Source organism: Branchiostoma lanceolatum, chromosome 7 (genome assembly GCF_035083965.1).
Source record: "Branchiostoma lanceolatum isolate klBraLanc5 chromosome 7, klBraLanc5.hap2, whole genome shotgun sequence".
Classification (NCBI taxonomy): Eukaryota; Metazoa; Chordata; class Leptocardii; order Amphioxiformes; family Branchiostomatidae; genus Branchiostoma; species Branchiostoma lanceolatum.
Genome location: NC_089728.1, coordinates 15,171,045 through 15,188,177, shown reverse-complemented (window position 1 = coordinate 15,188,177; position 17,133 = coordinate 15,171,045). Strand labels below are relative to the sequence as shown.

Here is a 17,133-nt window from a genome sequence, read left to right as displayed (position 1 = left end):
ATTTCTCTGCAACTACTGAACGTACTTTCTTTATTAATGGACTTATCTGTAGTTTGGGTAAGGTTCTGGTACCAGGTTTCACCAATCTTTCCTGATCAGTATCATCAAGTTACTGGGAACTATCACCCCTTATCTGATACACATGTGCTGTAGAAAGGAATACATTACTTTAAAACAAAGCAGATAGGCAGACACTTCTGAAAGTGGACATGGGCTATTCCAGCATAGGAGGCAGTCAGGACAATTTCTTTCGAAATGAAAGGGGAGGGGTCAAAAGTAATTCAACAATTTCCCTACAGGAAAAATCTTTTGGCACCTTTTTTGTGATATTTCCATATAAGATTAATGAAACCCAAAACATACACTTTGTGTTTCTACTCTTTACTTACATGTGTATGGTGCCCCTCTTCTCTGAAAATTGTATTTCCTGGATCCATCTTATATCTGGAAAAATTCTCATTAGCTAAAAGGCAGCCTGGGCATGTGAAGGTCATAAGAAAAATGATAATTTAATCTTCTCATTGTTGCCCTCCAGAAGGTTAAAGGAAAATGCCTGCTCTTTTTCAAAAGGCCACGGTGCATGCCGACCTTCAAGATCACCAGGAACATTTGCAATCTACCCTCTGCTCTTTTGGCATGGTCAAACCTAAGTGATTCACTCGGATACAGATTCATCTAGTGTCTTCATAACATGAAAGGGAAAACTATACATGTATCTCCTCCAATATACAAAATGTACATATTGCATCATGCATGACCAGCATATTCAGTATGTCTCTATTTCTCTGTACGGCCGCAGCAATAATTCAACACATTGAACTGAAAAACCAGAAAGCAGAATTGGAAAGGAAAGTCTGTACCTTGGTTACAAACGTTGTTACAGTGGATATACAAGTACTGTTGGTGTATTTAGACTCAAGTTTACCTCCCAGTCCTACTTTACCTCTTCGCCTCTTACTGCGTTTCTACTTTAAAATGTCTGGGAACCAAGGAAATGAATAATTGTGACCTAGCTGCTGGTTGGTCTTGGCTGCAGCTGAATTTAAACATGACAAAGATTACAGCAGACATTCACAGCGGTCATTGTACTTCTAATGACATACCATCACATCCATTCAACATGCCCCCAGGCACCTGTCAGCTGGAGGGCATCAGTGCCAAGGGTAAAATATGGGCCCTTCTTCTGTGACCAGCCACACCCCGCCCTAGCTGGGTACCTCTATCAGCTGATAAATGGGATGTCAGAAGTTGAACTGCCTTCAGGAATCATAGCACATCACATCTATTGCTGGGCCAAATCATGTCAATGGCATGGTTCTTGGTCCATTGCAATCTGATTCAGAGATTGGCTACTTACATTTTCCAGCCACATTTTCTGGCCTATGCTACATGAAATTACTAAATTAGCAGTATCACATCACAACAAATATGGTATACATGATTAGGACCATACCAAAGAAGGCCATCTCTCATAAATTGGTCGATAGAGTATTCATTCTTGGCTACATGTTCGTTTTTTGCCATGGCACTTACGAAAATCCCCCAAAAAGTTTTGAAAAGTTATTTTTGCAAATCATTTACATGCACCTTTCTAAACAAGATATCCTTTATTGTTAAAGGATACTTTCAATTTAAACTGCCATCACAATCTCTTCTCCAAAATCGGACTTCCACGAAACAACCCTTTAAGTTGTAACTTCCAAAGACCACCATAGCTTTACCTCAGATGACTCTGTAATCTTGTCCCCACATCGCAGTGAGGGGCCCCTACATGTCCTAATCAACAGTCCCAGACTTTGGGGCTTAACTCCAAAGCGCACCTTGATCGTGATTTATTTTGGATCATGGTATCACCTCCTGCTTAGTGGACCATCAATTTCTGCTGACATTGAACTTATCTGATTAACCTTCTCCATGCTGAGATAACCTTTTGGCAACAACAAATTTGCCTTAGTTATGTAGTTACACTGAGGAGGTTAAATAAGGTAAAGCAGTCATCCTCAATTGAGGTGAAGCATGATGCTTTTGTGCAATGTGCAGTGGTAGTGCAATGTGGCTTCGCTATGGCTCGCGTTTTTGGCCAAGCCCTACTCTTTTCAATAAGTGTGTTGGGTTCTCTTACGTACAGAGGTTTGATAACAGAGTTCTTTTTAGTTTGCCAGAACTTTGACCCTCATAATACTGGCTAGATGGTAAGATACTCTCATTTGGCACTCTTCTCTCTAAACCTTGGCTCTTTGTCAAAATAAACTTAATGCCCCAAACTTCACATGTTTTCATAGCTTAACATGGTACTTGTGTTGAGACAGTTGTTTAAACCAGCAAGTACAGAACTACTGCTGGAGAAATATTTAGTGCCACACATATCGCACAGCATTTACTGTTCAAACAACTCATTCAAATGATTACTGTTTCTGCTACCGGTACTATTTAAAAAAAAAAAAAAAAAATTCGTGATGTTCTGTGTCCATAACTGTTGGTAATTCAGTCAAAATCAAATATTGTAAATTTCTGTCACTAGTATGTCTAAATGTCTTCTGCAATTTACAGAGAAATCACACCTGCAGTACAAACCTGTCTATAGTGACCAGTCAATCACTCAATGAGAAAAACTACTGTAAATGTAATTCTTGTTTCTTTCAATGTAACTTTATTTTCACTATCATGTCTGGACCGTGAACTTATCATCACAGTGAAAAACCTACCGTACTTATGATTCCTTCACACATCCTTTTTGTAAATCACTTGCTGCCACCGTGAAGTTAAAGTTCAGTGAAAATGTCCATATTTCTTACACCGTGAAATTTTGCTACCGTGAACTTAAAGTGAATTACAGTATCTAAAAGACCTCCAAAATGTGGCCACCACAGCCTAGTGGTCCTTATGCAAAGGTGGTGACTAGTAGGAGTACATGAATGTATGTATCATTTGTATGTGGTGTTTTGAATAAGTCAAAGCTTTTGTTGGTTTGGCCCCAAAGGCTTGACAAGGATAACAACATCTAAAGTTAGTGCAGCTACAGGTGGTCTGTATACTGTGTAGGCACCAAGCACAGGTGTCAGGTTCCTGGTACAACAACAACAAGGGTAAGGAGAAGTCTGTTCAAGGCCACAGCTATCAGGACTGGTGGAAGGTCTCCATGGGGTCTGGGGTTAGAAGATTGACCAATTTGAGAAAAGATTTGGAGGCATTTAGCACCTCCTTAGGGGGGCGGGGATAGTGATAGATTATAATGATTATAACAAGTGCCACATGATTACCAACTTTCACACCTTTTTTGGGGTAATAATTACCTGTGGCAAACTGCTGTGTTCTCTAGTGTAGAATTTTTGAGAGGTGAACCAGCAAATGACTTAACCTCCATTGTGTTTGAGAGATCTCTACTGCAGCACCCCCCAGGTACGCACAGTTAAGATATACAGGAGTGCATTAAACTGGGGGATGTTGGGTTGGAGATCTCTTTTTACGTATCTTTCCAGGGTGGCGGAATTATGCACCCTGGTGGAATTATGTTGTTAGTAGATGTTAACTACACAAGAATACCTGTCTGACAAAAACCAACAGTTTTGACAGCTTTTATTATGTATCTAACAGACAGAGCAGATAGGTGTTGCTTTTGTTTTTCTCTCTAATCTCTTACAAAAGACTTTGCAGAGTTGGTGATGGCACAGGGCTATACCATGCCCTTCAGAAGGTTAATGCAACCCAGATGAGGCTCAAGTAGTTGTACCCAATTAGCAGACTGATAGACACCAGTGCCCGTGCAAGGTGGGCCAGATGCCATACACAACAGCCAATCTACATAACTTACAGCCAACTCTGGTGAACTCTAGCTGGGGTAACACAAACTATGTATCTTACTGTCCTGGGCTCTATGAAACCCCTCCCCATAGGGGCCTGGGAAGTGGAAGGGCTGCTAGTAAAGAAAATGATAATTGACTGTAATGCACTAACTCATTGCAGAGAATATGAACTGCCGTAACTTGAATTTTTTTTCCATCATCCCCAATTCCCATTGACGGAAAGATCCTACAATAACATAGAGCCTTTTTTTCTGTCACCTTGTACAAACTTCTAACAATTTATTCAAATTTGGACATTTTCACATTGTTATTCATCATTTCATGGCTTTTTGTCTGTCAAGGTTGATGGAATGGTCTAAAAATGTTTCCATCACAAGTCATATGCAAAAAAATTCCATCATCATCAAATGATGGAATGACGGATGCTGGCTAGAACCCTGGTACAGAGTAAGATGAAGAGAGGAATTTTCAACTACACATTTAATGGAAAAGGGAATATCAAGTACTGTACCTTTAATCAATACATAATACAAATTGAATCTACATGTTTATGACTATCAGCAAATACTCTAATGACCAATTGTTATCAGCTTGTCAAGTACCCAAAGTGAATGCCAAACCAAAGAGAGGCCTCCACAATAAGGATGATCATTGCCTAATAAGTTCCACATGTCGGTATGTGTGATATTCTAGTCTGGACAAGTGAGTCTGTCTTTCCCCAAGCTAGTAAATTTACTGATTGATGTTGGGGTGATGATAGTTCAAGCAGCCATGCAACAACCAGGGCTCCTTAAACTAGGCATGATTCATATACATGGATGATGGAGCGCCAACAAGCTTATACAGCAAGTCCAGGGTTTATCTAGTAGGAAACATACATAAGCTTACTTCCTTGGATACAGGGCTGTCTCCAGCTTTGACTTTTTTTCTGCCTCACTCATTGTATAGGAACCCATGTTGTTAATTTTCATTGATAATCTGTCAGTTCAAGCTTAGGATAATACATTTTCATCAGTTTCAAGTCATGAAATTAAGACTGAACAGGGAGAAATTTTCCCTCCAACAAGCAAAGTTCCGGATTTTATTGCACGATAATACCTTTATAGAAAACTAAATTACTAAAATCTGTGATCAAACAGCTTCATATTCCTAGAAAAAATTTTACTAAATACAAATATCTAAATGTGAAAAGTCACAGACAATATCTGTGAAAATGTTCCCCCTTCAAAGAATACTTCTTAATTATGTACTTTCTTCTGGTACTGCATCAGTACTTTAATATGAAAATTAAATTGAACAGGAATACAATCATGAAAGCAGATCCTACGGCAACAATTATAGTTGGTACAAACAACAAAAATCAAATTTGCTTCCAAGCCCTATTTTTTAATTGTGTCCTCTTGTTCAATTTTTGCTCTACTTTAATTGTTCATTGTAAAATGTAGTAGAATCATTCAAAACGTAACCTTATGGTACAATTAGAGTATTCCCAGGAGTTAAGCTCCCTTAGCATGACCCTTATTTGTCCACGCACCAGGCACATTATCAACACATTACTGCTTGATAACCTCACAACAGGTTACATGTCCACACGTTAATAATTAATGTCCTCGCATTGTACATGGGATGAGTGTACATGTGGCTTGTTCCTTTCCACAAGTTGAAGGTTTCATTGTTTGACATTCATGACAAATTAGGGCGATATCAATTCATCTACTTGGTTTCTGGGCATTCTAAGGTAAAAACTACGCACCAGGACAATTAAGACAAAAATGGGTCGGGAGAAAACAAAAACTTGAACCTGTGTCAGTGTGTGTACTAATATACTTTTCCCTTAGGCCGTTTTCATGCTTAAAATCCATTTTCTTTTAAAATTCATGAACCAAAAATCAATTATTGAGCGCTAAATCAAAATGATTTTACATGTTCTCTTTCCAGTTCATACTCACTAAGACGTTTTTGTTCTGATGAATAGATAAACTGAGGAGTTATGTAAGGCATAATCAGCCACTTTACTCTTATGTATTCCATACCTAACTGCTCTAATTTAACATCAAAAGTGTAATAGGCCATTTTGCACAGTGACTGAGTGAGCGAGGAAGCTTCTACATTTTGCATAAAACATGATAGACCGTCCTGAAGTCCAAATACAGGTTGGTCAAAACCCCCATGCAGATCCCCTTGAAAGCACTAGGCTCTGCCATCATGGGTTTAATGGTCTTGTCCTGTCAGATCAGAAGGATCTGGACACTGTCTAATAAAACACATCCCCAGCCATGGACATTTCGGGACTGTTCAGTAACTATGGTGATAGGGTATAAAGAGGGTTATCACTATCATCAAAACAACAGAACTTCATTTCTTCAATTTGTTCAAATCTTTTGTACAAGTAACCAGAATAAGGAAGGAGTATCACAAAACAGAAATCACTCAACCATGATTAGTATGACACCCTCTACCTAACTGCCATTAGTGAACTGTCCCTTGGTGTTGCTGGCAGTTGGCAATAATGTTAGTTCAAGAAATAAAACATGTCTGCCTCCCACTGGACATTACATGTGCAAACCATTATGGAAAGGGCCTGTGCATTCTGTCAGTAGGAAGGGTAGCAATGGGTTATGCCAGAAAACAGAACTCAAACAAGGATCCTTTTTGTTGATTTTTGGAACCTGTAAAACATGTAGAGAAGGCAAATATTGAGACAGATTTTCATAATTATTCAAAACGAAACTGGAATGTTATGACTCTATGCTAATATACCTCCTGAGCAAACTGCCATGAACTAAATGACAGCTGTTCCTTTATTTTTACCCTGGGTTCTAAGAAAGCACATCAGCTAAAATTGTTCACTCCTTGAGAACTGTATTTCGATTGAGATACTGGAATATTCTAGAATGTGCATCGAAGCAGAATCTGACATGCTTACTGTACTAGTCCCCTCTGTTATCAATGACGTCCATAATGTTAAAGATTGAACTGTACCAAGTCTTCTTTTAGATGCTATTTTTGCTACATGGGAGCAAATGTTCCCTCCAACCAACACACAATGTTTTCATTCCTCAAACCAAGGGGGGTTTGGGCAATATTCTAACTTTAACACATGTCGGTATGTAGACCAAAGGTTCCACAGAAATGTGTGAGCTGATGACCCAGCCAGTTGACCTTGAACTTCTTTTGAACCAGTGCAGAATGGACAAAATGGTGGAACAATTTCTGCATAATAAGTATGAACAGGACAATTCAAACAAATGTGTAAGCTCTACAATGTAGCATTATAAACCTGATACTGTATCTACAAAATTGTAGATTCGTTTCGTTAACATTACTACCAGAAAAAGACATAGGTTTTACTACCTAAGAAAAATATGAGCATTCTTAATTAAGGCGTGACTTGACTTCAAGCTTGACAGCATTTCTCTGTTGCCTTATTGTAGAATACTTTAATTCACAACACTTAAATAAGTTTTAAAATACTATGACGGAAGAAGAGGATGATGTTTGGTTACGTGACAAATTCTGCAACACCACAACCATCCTATACATCAGATGTGAGTGCATCAATTAGCAGGTATACAGTAGACCTCCTGCCCTTTCCCATGCTCCCCTTGGACCTACCAAGGCCACATAGGTCAAGACTGTTAATGCTGTTCGAGCAACATGATGTCATCATTGGCAAAACAAGCCCACCACACCAGCATTGACAAGGGAAAACAAACTATGAATCATACAATATTACTTTTAACAAGATAACAAATATATCATATAACTGCATGTAATATAATAACCAAATTGCCTAATCTGTTTGCATGACAGAAAGCTTTTCTGTTTATCCAGCTACCATTGGACAGTCTTTCATCATATCAACTGTTTTCAAGTACAGTCTTTCCCTGTACCTGAAAATAGCACCATAATACAGGACTCAGATTCAGCCTGTCTATATACATGTGAATCTTGGTGCTATGTAGAACTAGGTTATAAGTTTGTAATATAAAACATGTAGACATAGTTTTGTAAAGTAAGGGCTCTTATTTTCAAAGATAAGTTGCATACGATTATTCTTACATCTAGGAAGAAAATGTTTGGCCTCAAAAACAGCACCAACAACAGCATCCTTCAAGCTTGTGACACTATAGAGCTATGTACCCACTATATATCATCTTCATGGATCCTGTCCTATTTCTGCTCTCCTAATATCCAAAATACATATATCTTTAATATACATATTATCAAATATCACACACTGCAGATGTTAGAAACCATTTCCCTGTGTGCTGTAGTTATAGCCTTTACATTCTGTTACACTGCAGGAAGCTGGCATCAAGATGTCTGAAGGCAGGACTGCTAAAATTGGATCGCATGAAATTTATGGTTTCACATTTGTTTCTGCACACAATATTCCCATCACTGGAGGAAGCCTTTGCGGCAGATGAAGGATCTACATGTAGTTACAGGCAAACTTTGCCTGTAAGTGATGTTTCATCTGGAGACTAGACTCTACTACTAGTATTTCCCACATTTTTTTCACAATATTTCCCACAGTCTTTGCACATAATTTCTGCATTTTGCACAATACTTCCTACAATTTTTGTGTAGTTCTTCCTGGATTTTTACAGATATTCCATATTTTTGCACAATATTTCCTATATTTCTGCCTAATATTTTCCAGATTTTTGCACAACATTTCCTGCATTTTTGTCCAATATTTTCTACCTATTTCCCACATAATTTTCTGCCCATAGTATCCCACATTTTTAAACAATATTTCTAGCATGTTAGCATGTGAACATTTCTGATACAATTCTGCACAATATCATTTTCCTGCATTGAATTCATTTGTGCAATATTTCCCACAATATTGGTACCATCCAGCATTTCCATCACCACACACCTGCGGCTTCTTCACCTGTTACCCCCATTCCGCTAGGGCGGCGACCTCCCTACGACCCAGCGATTTGACAGAGCACTCAACGAATTTCATAGATAAAAAAGATCTTTTCACGCTTTGTGTCTTGTGTTGTCTTTTCAGTCACACTGTTACATTTTGCATGATATTCCAATTATGACATCAAGGGTTACACGAATCCAGTTCATGTCGTAGCGAGATCCCAGTACGATCGCCATCCAGTGGACCCTGATCCCTCCTCCAGTTACCTGAGATATTGGCAGCCGATTACTGCACCCAACAGCCAAATGTTACCAACTAATCTTGTCAGGGGATCACACCACTCCGTTGCCATAGCAATATACTAATTAGGTTGAGATAAGCAGGTTACTTGCCAGGTTTAGAGGGATTTTCCATGAGATTTTGTCGCCTCAAGATTTTGTCGGGAGCAAAATGCAGTCACAAGACATGACTTGATAAGTCTCATACTTCCCTACATGATTTACATATTCATAAATCCATTACACAGACTTCTGACATCCATTTATCTACATGTGTAATAATAACAGTAATAATAACAGTTAAGTCTGAAAACTATAAATTACCAAATATTTCATGTTTTGCTGTGACTGAAACTCTGAAAGTGATAATTTTGGTCTTTGGTCACTGAAAAGATTAAAAAAGAAGAAAGCATTTATTGTGTCTATTGACCCTATTAATAGAACGTAAGGAATGTGTTTTTGTAGATATGTTGTCAGACTCATATCGCTTAGAAGTACATTTGTATAACAACAGTATACAAATAAACTCAGACTAGTGTTACAATCTTCTGCGAAAAAACCTACGATGCATTTTATCATGTTATGCAAGATAGTTAGGGACAATCCATTTTGTGCTTCTGGGGTACAAAAAAAATCAATATATATTTTCATTGCTGATTTTCCGGAGCTATCACTACATGTATATCATATCATGTGTCAAAATTATAACTTAACGTATAAACCTAAGAAAACGAAAAATGTCATCAAGAAAGTCCCTCTGCAATGTATTAGAATGATCATAGGGCGAATTGAGTGATTGCCAACAACGGTGACTCAAGAAAGAAAAATCAAGAGAAATCAGAATAAAGTCATAACCACCACCTCTAATCTTCTTGTCACCAGCTCCCAAGAAAGATGAATGGCTGATTTTCCCCATGAAAATGTCAAGACAGGGGTAAATTATGGGGTCTGCTGCTCCTACTCAAAACAAATGATGGCAAGGAGGAGTCCCATTTCATCACAGGAGGAGAGCCCCATCTATCATCCCAACAGAGGGAGGGCCGGCTTTGTGGCTTGTACCTTTTGTAGTGCCATCATTATCCGCACTGCTTCCTGGGTACTTAATCTACTGCCAGCAGCAGGACACTTGTGACAACCGTTATATATAATTCCCTCCATTCTTGTTCATTCTATGGCTTTTCTTTAAATTTTGATTACCATTCTACTTTTGGTGTGAACACTCAAACAACATACGTACGTGTATGAGAAAATTGGGATTCATGATCATTCATCTAACGTTAACGTTGATGAATAAAGATATGATACACTCATACAGTGTGTGTATAGATGAATTATTCTGTAAAACCTACACAGTGTTGCAAGTCGGTGATCATGTATTTTATATTACCTGCCAATCCTTGCGGTCACTCCGATAATTCAAGGGCTTTCAAGCCTTCATACCTGCGAGGCTGAATGTTTTATGAGAAACAAATCCCCCCCTGAAGTCCAGAGGATAAGGAAAACATATTCCATCTTGTAAAAGCTATTTCTGTATGCTGCAACAAAGGCTCCACTGTGGGGTAGACAAAAAGATCTATGGGTCTATGTGTTTAATATATTGCAAAATGTACCTTCATTAATCAAAAGAAGTGCATAGGCTATACATGCTTAGAAATACGTGGAAGAAAAGCATGTACTCACACTACATTTGTATATTTGCTTAGTTCAATAGTTAACATGGTTATGACTTTAAAGTTTTAAGTGACATATCCATGCCACGGGAAAGAAAAGTACATGCACCATTATATACATATCTTTGCCTTAATTCTTATGAAGGAGCTATGCCACCTTATGCTACTTTTGAAATAAAATATTGACTAAGTAACGTGACTGAAACACATGAATGTACGACATCAAAGAAAAAGTGTACCACTATTCAAGGAGTTTGGGTTTCTACATAAGCATGATACTTCACACACACCTGTACAATACATGACAAGCAGCTACCAACACAAGCAAGAAAGTGCTGGAAGCTCAGTCCACTTCAGAACCCACTTATGCAGTACTGGACAATAGCACGGAGCCAGAGGGCACTTAAGTCTTCAGACAATAGCACAGGTGAAGTGGTTAAAAGGTAATCTAGGGTGATAATTACGTGAATGTTCGGGGTTACCCTCAAGCACGACCAGAGCTAACGGGACAAGCTAGCGAGATTGCAATAAAAGCGGTTATAGAAAATAAACGTGTATGTCACTGTGGAAGAGCACACATCATAATAAACATTCCCTTATTACATCTTCTTCAGTTCTTGTGCTTTTTTTTCATGGGACATGTTTAATTTCATTTTCCCAAGAGAGGGGGTGAAAAAAGTAATTTGGAGACAGATCCTTTCCCAGCTGATTCTAATTATCAGTACAAGATTAATTCTATAAACGTACATGTATGTTCTCCATAATAAGAGCACTCATCATAACAAAACATTTACATTATTACATCTTCTTGTGCTTTTCTTTCCATAGGTCAGGTCTAACTTCATTTCACGAAGAGGGGTGGGGGGGGGGGGGGTGAAAACACTTTGAAGAAAGTCCCTCCCTCGAGCTGATTCTAATTATGAATATGAGTACAAAATTAAGGACATAAACATAATGTTCTCCATCATTCCTCTCCAATGCCTATAAATCAAGTACATGTAATGGAAAACTACATATGTTCAGTTTGTACATTATACAGTATAACAATACCATAATTGTTACCAGCAATATTATTTACATGTTGAACCTCAGAGAAACTGATTTTCTTCAGTATCTAATATGCCCCTAAGCAAAATATCTGCAAACTTACCAAATTTAACCCCCACCCACCCTTTCCTTGACTTCCAACACAGATTATATCACAGCATCAAACACATCACAGGCGTGATCAGACTACAAAATCCAGAGCCCCTTTCTGAATCATCAGTCAGCCCTGCTGTCAATCTGGCATTTGTCAGTCTCTAAAGACATGTCCTCGCTGTAAATACGGGTGACAATTCTGAGGGACAAGGCATGGCAGGCTTTTCACTTCTTGCCTCTCTTGATTTCCAAAATGAAGTGGCAAAAGTTCTTTGCACAAGGGGCCTGACAAACTTTCGTTTTGACATGCCTGAATGAGCAGCAAAGCAGTACTTCAAATCTAGCGTGGAGAATTGAGTTTACTGTTTGAACAAGGTACAACAAAGGTGTTACAAGCGAGACAACAAACCAAGTTTAGCCAGCCACAAAACAACTCCATAATGCTGTTTGTGCAGGTAATGAAGCGAAGGAATTAACGACACAAACTAATGATAATCTAGTGTTTGTTACATTCTTTGCATGATGGTGAGTCAGCCTGTACTTTGGACAGGGAACTCCCAGTGATACCACACCCATGACCCAACAGTAGAAACAAAACAAACGGCACAGCAAACAATTTTGTCAACCAACTTCTCTCCACGCTTGGGAGACCACTTTTTTTCTCCATGGGAAAGCTTGTTTGACAGTCATGTTGGCACTGTGAATGCCAACTGATCCCCCATTGAAAAGAAGAATGGGGACAACATTGCTGGCTTACAATGCCCACGTTTTTTCCCACACAAACCCAAGCAAAGACAGACATCGACCCCATACCAAACACATATCAACACAAGCCGTGCACCCAAGTTTGAACATTTAGTGTAAACTATGACCTAATCTCAAAAGAAAGATTTCTAGCTGTGAGGTTATTCTGCTGTCAGCTAGCCATGAGATGTAACTAGCCACACATGTAGCAGTTAATGTCAACAATGTGGACACACCCTCTCCTAGTGATAAGGCTTCCAGACCTACAGGATTGGACATTTCAAACATTTCTTATCCCTTGTAAATATACCAAAGCGTTTCTTTTGAAACAGAAATACATGTTCTTGTGGAGGGGCAAAGTAAAGGGGTGCAGTTACTCACTTACTGTGATAGACACGCCCTCTTGTCAAATGTGTGTTTTGGCCGACATTACTGACAATACTATTGAAACAGCAGCAAGAAATTCCGGCACATTGTCGGCAAATATAATATGTCACAGGGTTGACTTTGCTATAAATTATGTAAATGAGACTTTATTATGAGAACTGATGTGTTTTACACCATGTGGATGCGGTTGGACCCGCCCATTACATGCAGTACAACGGAAACCACAGGAATTTTTTAGTTAGTGTTATAACGTTTATTCACTCCAGTGAGTATCCCCGACAAGAGGGGGATTTTCTGTCCCTGGACATGTTGTTGTTGGTGTTTAAATCGATAGAACAGAGGCACGGGGGGACGTTTTCCGCTCTAGATGCGAGACGAGGGCAGGGCGGCGTGTTTGTGAGGCGTGTGCCGCTATGATGATGTCATGTCACATCCACAGTCACGCTTACAAATATCAACAACATCGGACAGCTGTGTTTCCTACGTTAGCTCGCAAAAACAATCAAATACACAAACGTAGACCTGATTAAGGTAGGGTGATGAGGACTTAAGGAGGGTGTAAGGGGGACCATACCTGCGTAGAATCTGATGAGGCTTCCCAGATCGTGCGCCCGGCCCTCCTGCTGAAGTCTGCGCGGCTCGGTCAGACCCAGGCGGCTGAGGTACTCCTGTTGGAGGACCAACGGAAGCTCCCCGGGACCCAATCTCCGCACAGAACCCCCGTTGAATTGCAAATGTAGAGAGCAAACCTTAGTGTCTGTCCTGTAGGTGGTGGGACCGTTAGAGTCCCCGTTACTGGTAGCATTCTCGTCTCCGTTCAGTTCGGTGTCTGTAGGGAGGCGTGGGGTAGCATCAGTAGTCTCGAGATCCACATCGAGCACAGGCACGGGCACCTCGGCGGCGTCTAGGCCGAGTTTTTGGCAGATTTCTGTCGCGTTTGTCTGTAGAGTGCACCTAACGGCCACGGAGAGGTCTGAATCTACCTCGTACACGCGGATGATCCCTCTGTCGAGGCTCCCCTGCAGCCAGATCGGATCATCGGACTCGTTCCGTGGAGCTCCCAGACGAACCTTCGCAGCATCTCGCACCGGGGAAAACTTACCGCCCTCCCCGAGGTTGTGCTCCTCGTGCTTCCCGCCCGATACCCCGTTCACCACCTCGGCACCGGCACTCTTCCGTCTTCGGTGGGGCTTGTACTTGCCCTGGGAGTTAAAACCCAAGCTCATAGTGGGCGCGAGAAAAAAAAAAATCCTTCAAGAATCACCACCACACAACCCTCGGCGCGATTTCCTCTGACAACTCCGTGTCGCCATATTTGTTGCAAAATGAATTACTCAGCACAGAAGTTAGCCTCTTATTCGGACAACCAATCAAACTATCGGGAACTTCTCTCATGAATAATTCATTCCATACGAAATGAGCGCTCGACCCCGAAATCGCTTCTATAAAGCACCAGCTTTCAATATATTGCATTAAGATTACCAGTCCTGCCAGATGTATAAGCAGAATATGAACGGATAAGTTTCCTCAGTTTGTTTACAACGAAAGACAGAACATGACGCCTCATTACGGAACAGCACATTCGATTGGGCGTGGCACGCCGACCCGCGAAAAATGACGTTAGAAGCAGGAACCTGTCAGTGATGTGTGATGAATGCCCATGGATTTACGGAGGGTGACTCGCTTTATTAATAGCGTGATTTCGGCGCTCGGGCCTCTTAACTGCACTTATCATCGTCGTCTGTCGTCTTAGCCGCCCTTGTCAAGGCGGCTTGAGCCAGCATTCAAGTCTGCGGCAGTCCCGACCCTGCCCGTTGAACATTACCAGCGGAAGACACTGCTTGATTATGAACCCACGAGGACAGCGCAATAATCTCTAGTAAAGTAATAAGGTTTGGGTAATCAGGCCATCAGTCATTATATACCTGTCAGACACCCGCTGTGCGTGTAATGACTGAGGGTGTCTCATGCGCGCAACCTGTTCAATTTAAATATGCCAGTGGAAAGTGAATGAAAACTGAGTGATAGGGGGGTTTTGATGCATGTCAACGATTCATCGATACTCCGGTTAACCAAGGAGGTTATAGACATATAATCGATGGTATAGAATATGCCAAAATAATTATATTGCATCCCTGTCGTTGCCACTGTGTCAAAAAGAAATATCAAAAAGTCTTGATGGGACTGTTTCTTTTGACAAGTAGACAGAAATTTGTCCTCATACGTTGACTTCTTTTCCCTTGGGTCTGACGTTCGATATCACTCCCATCTTTCCAAGGTCGGACCGTTTCTTTATTACATGTGTATATCGATGTAAGAAATGGAACCACGCTAAACCCTGACAAATAAAACAGTCAATCAAACCAAGGACATTATATCTGTCATATATGTCCTTGATCAAACTCATTGCATGCTTTGTTTATGATATGAGAAGGGTTTTGATAAAACCTCCTTGTTTCAAGCACATACACATAAGGTTACCAAAACATCAATTCTAATATCTAGCTTATTATTTAACCCTTAAGCTGCCAGTCCCGACTTAACTAGGGATACAGAAATATGCCTTGTGTGCTGGACCCGGTTATAACCGGGATAGGGTATTCCCCAGAACAAAACAGCTTTGCGTGCGTGTAGCGCGCGAAGCCGGGAAGTTAGGGGAGTTAGCGCCGCCGGGTGTTTCGCGGGTTTCGAGAGGGAGGTCAGGGGTCAAACATTTTTGATTTTTACTTGGCTAAAAAACCTGGCAGCTTAAGGGTTGTTAAGGTGCAGGAAATTCATACATGTACAATTCTTCATTTCTGATTGCACAAACTACACAGGGTACAGGCTATGCAACTTCAAGGTTCTATTTTGAAGTCACAAATACCCAGTTACGTGAGACCGACAAATCTTTGATCATAGTAAACACATGGCTTTATTTCATGCCACCAATAGAAGACCACATGGAAGTTATTCAAATAAACATCTAACAATGGGAATGGCATCTTTTTCATGGCACTCTGTTGAAACTTACATCTTTCCACACTGATCCCAGCCACAGAAATTGTAGTATCCGTTGGCAAACCTCAAATGTTGTTGTAGTTCTCATAAGGAAGTAAAAATCTCTCTGTTTCCAATGGAAAATATTTTGAAAAAACGCCGTCCAAATTGGTTTGACAGTCTGCCATGTCATTTAAAACTAGAAGCATGTGTAAGGACTGCCTTGTCCTCTGTATTCTGTTGAAGCCACTTTTACCACATTATGTCCACAACCAAGACAACACTGGTACAAGTGATCTTTTACAATACACTTCTGCATGGAGACCAACTCTTTGCAATGAAAAATAGCTTTTGCAATATACATAATTATTACTACTCTACCTCAAATATGATATTTAATAGACTAGAAATATAATATTTAATAAACTAGAAATATCTGACTTAGGATAAGTTGTAGTTGTATGTCAAATATGCGTCAACATCATGCATTATAATTTACACATACCAGTAGTATGAAATCTACTTATTAGCTGTTAGTACAGTAACTGCATGGACGATTCACATATGAAATGCTATTTCACCACCTGTATGATTTTGGCATATTTGAATATCACATACCAAACTTTTCAGCGACAAAATATTATATGTTTAAGTTTTACGGATTGATCTTAAATACAAACTCGACATGATGTTCAAAACTTTGACCTCTAGAAACATATCACAAGGTTAACAATGTTTAGTACAGATTTTGGAGTTAAAGGATCTTTAAATTATCAATGTACTAAATCTACTTTTAATCTAGCTTCCCATAATATGAAAGTGTATGAATTACAAAGACTCTGACAAAATGTCAAATTTTTGGAAAGATATCAATAACATACAAATAGCCAGACAATTCTTCACAATCCAAAAATTACTCACATGTTCTGCATTCAACAAGGTATTCCACTTAGGAAAAGGCATGCAGTTGAAAATATGCAATCTTTTCAGCTATCAGTTAATGTATAGCATTTATAGTTTACATAAGTATTATCTACTAAAGGAAGTCAATCATCACATAGCACTTAGATACTGTTGTTATGTCTATGCTATTTTGTTTTGTAAATACGTAATCATGTGTCTTATGGGGGATCAAATTATATTAGTTTTTATTCAAAATGTAACGTTAAATTATCCTGTTTATTTGTTTTCATAGATATTTGTAATTTTTTACTTGCGAAATAAACAATCATCACAAGTGATGAAGA

At 39.5% G+C, this 17,133-nt stretch overlaps 1 protein-coding gene across 1 annotated transcript in view; it reads right to left on the bottom strand.

Moving 5' to 3' along the window:
- Positions 1–14,254, bottom strand: part of LOC136437850 (PH domain leucine-rich repeat-containing protein phosphatase 2-like) — a 44,787-nt gene extending 30,533 nt beyond the window's left edge. Inside the window, exon 1 of the mRNA XM_066432378.1 lies at positions 13,482–14,254. Coding sequence (XP_066288475.1) covers positions 13,482–14,133 — 652 coding nt within the window. The 5' untranslated portion in view covers positions 14,134–14,254. The remainder of the gene's footprint in view (positions 1–13,481) is intronic.
- Between the last annotated feature and the right edge of the window lie 2,879 nt (positions 14,255–17,133).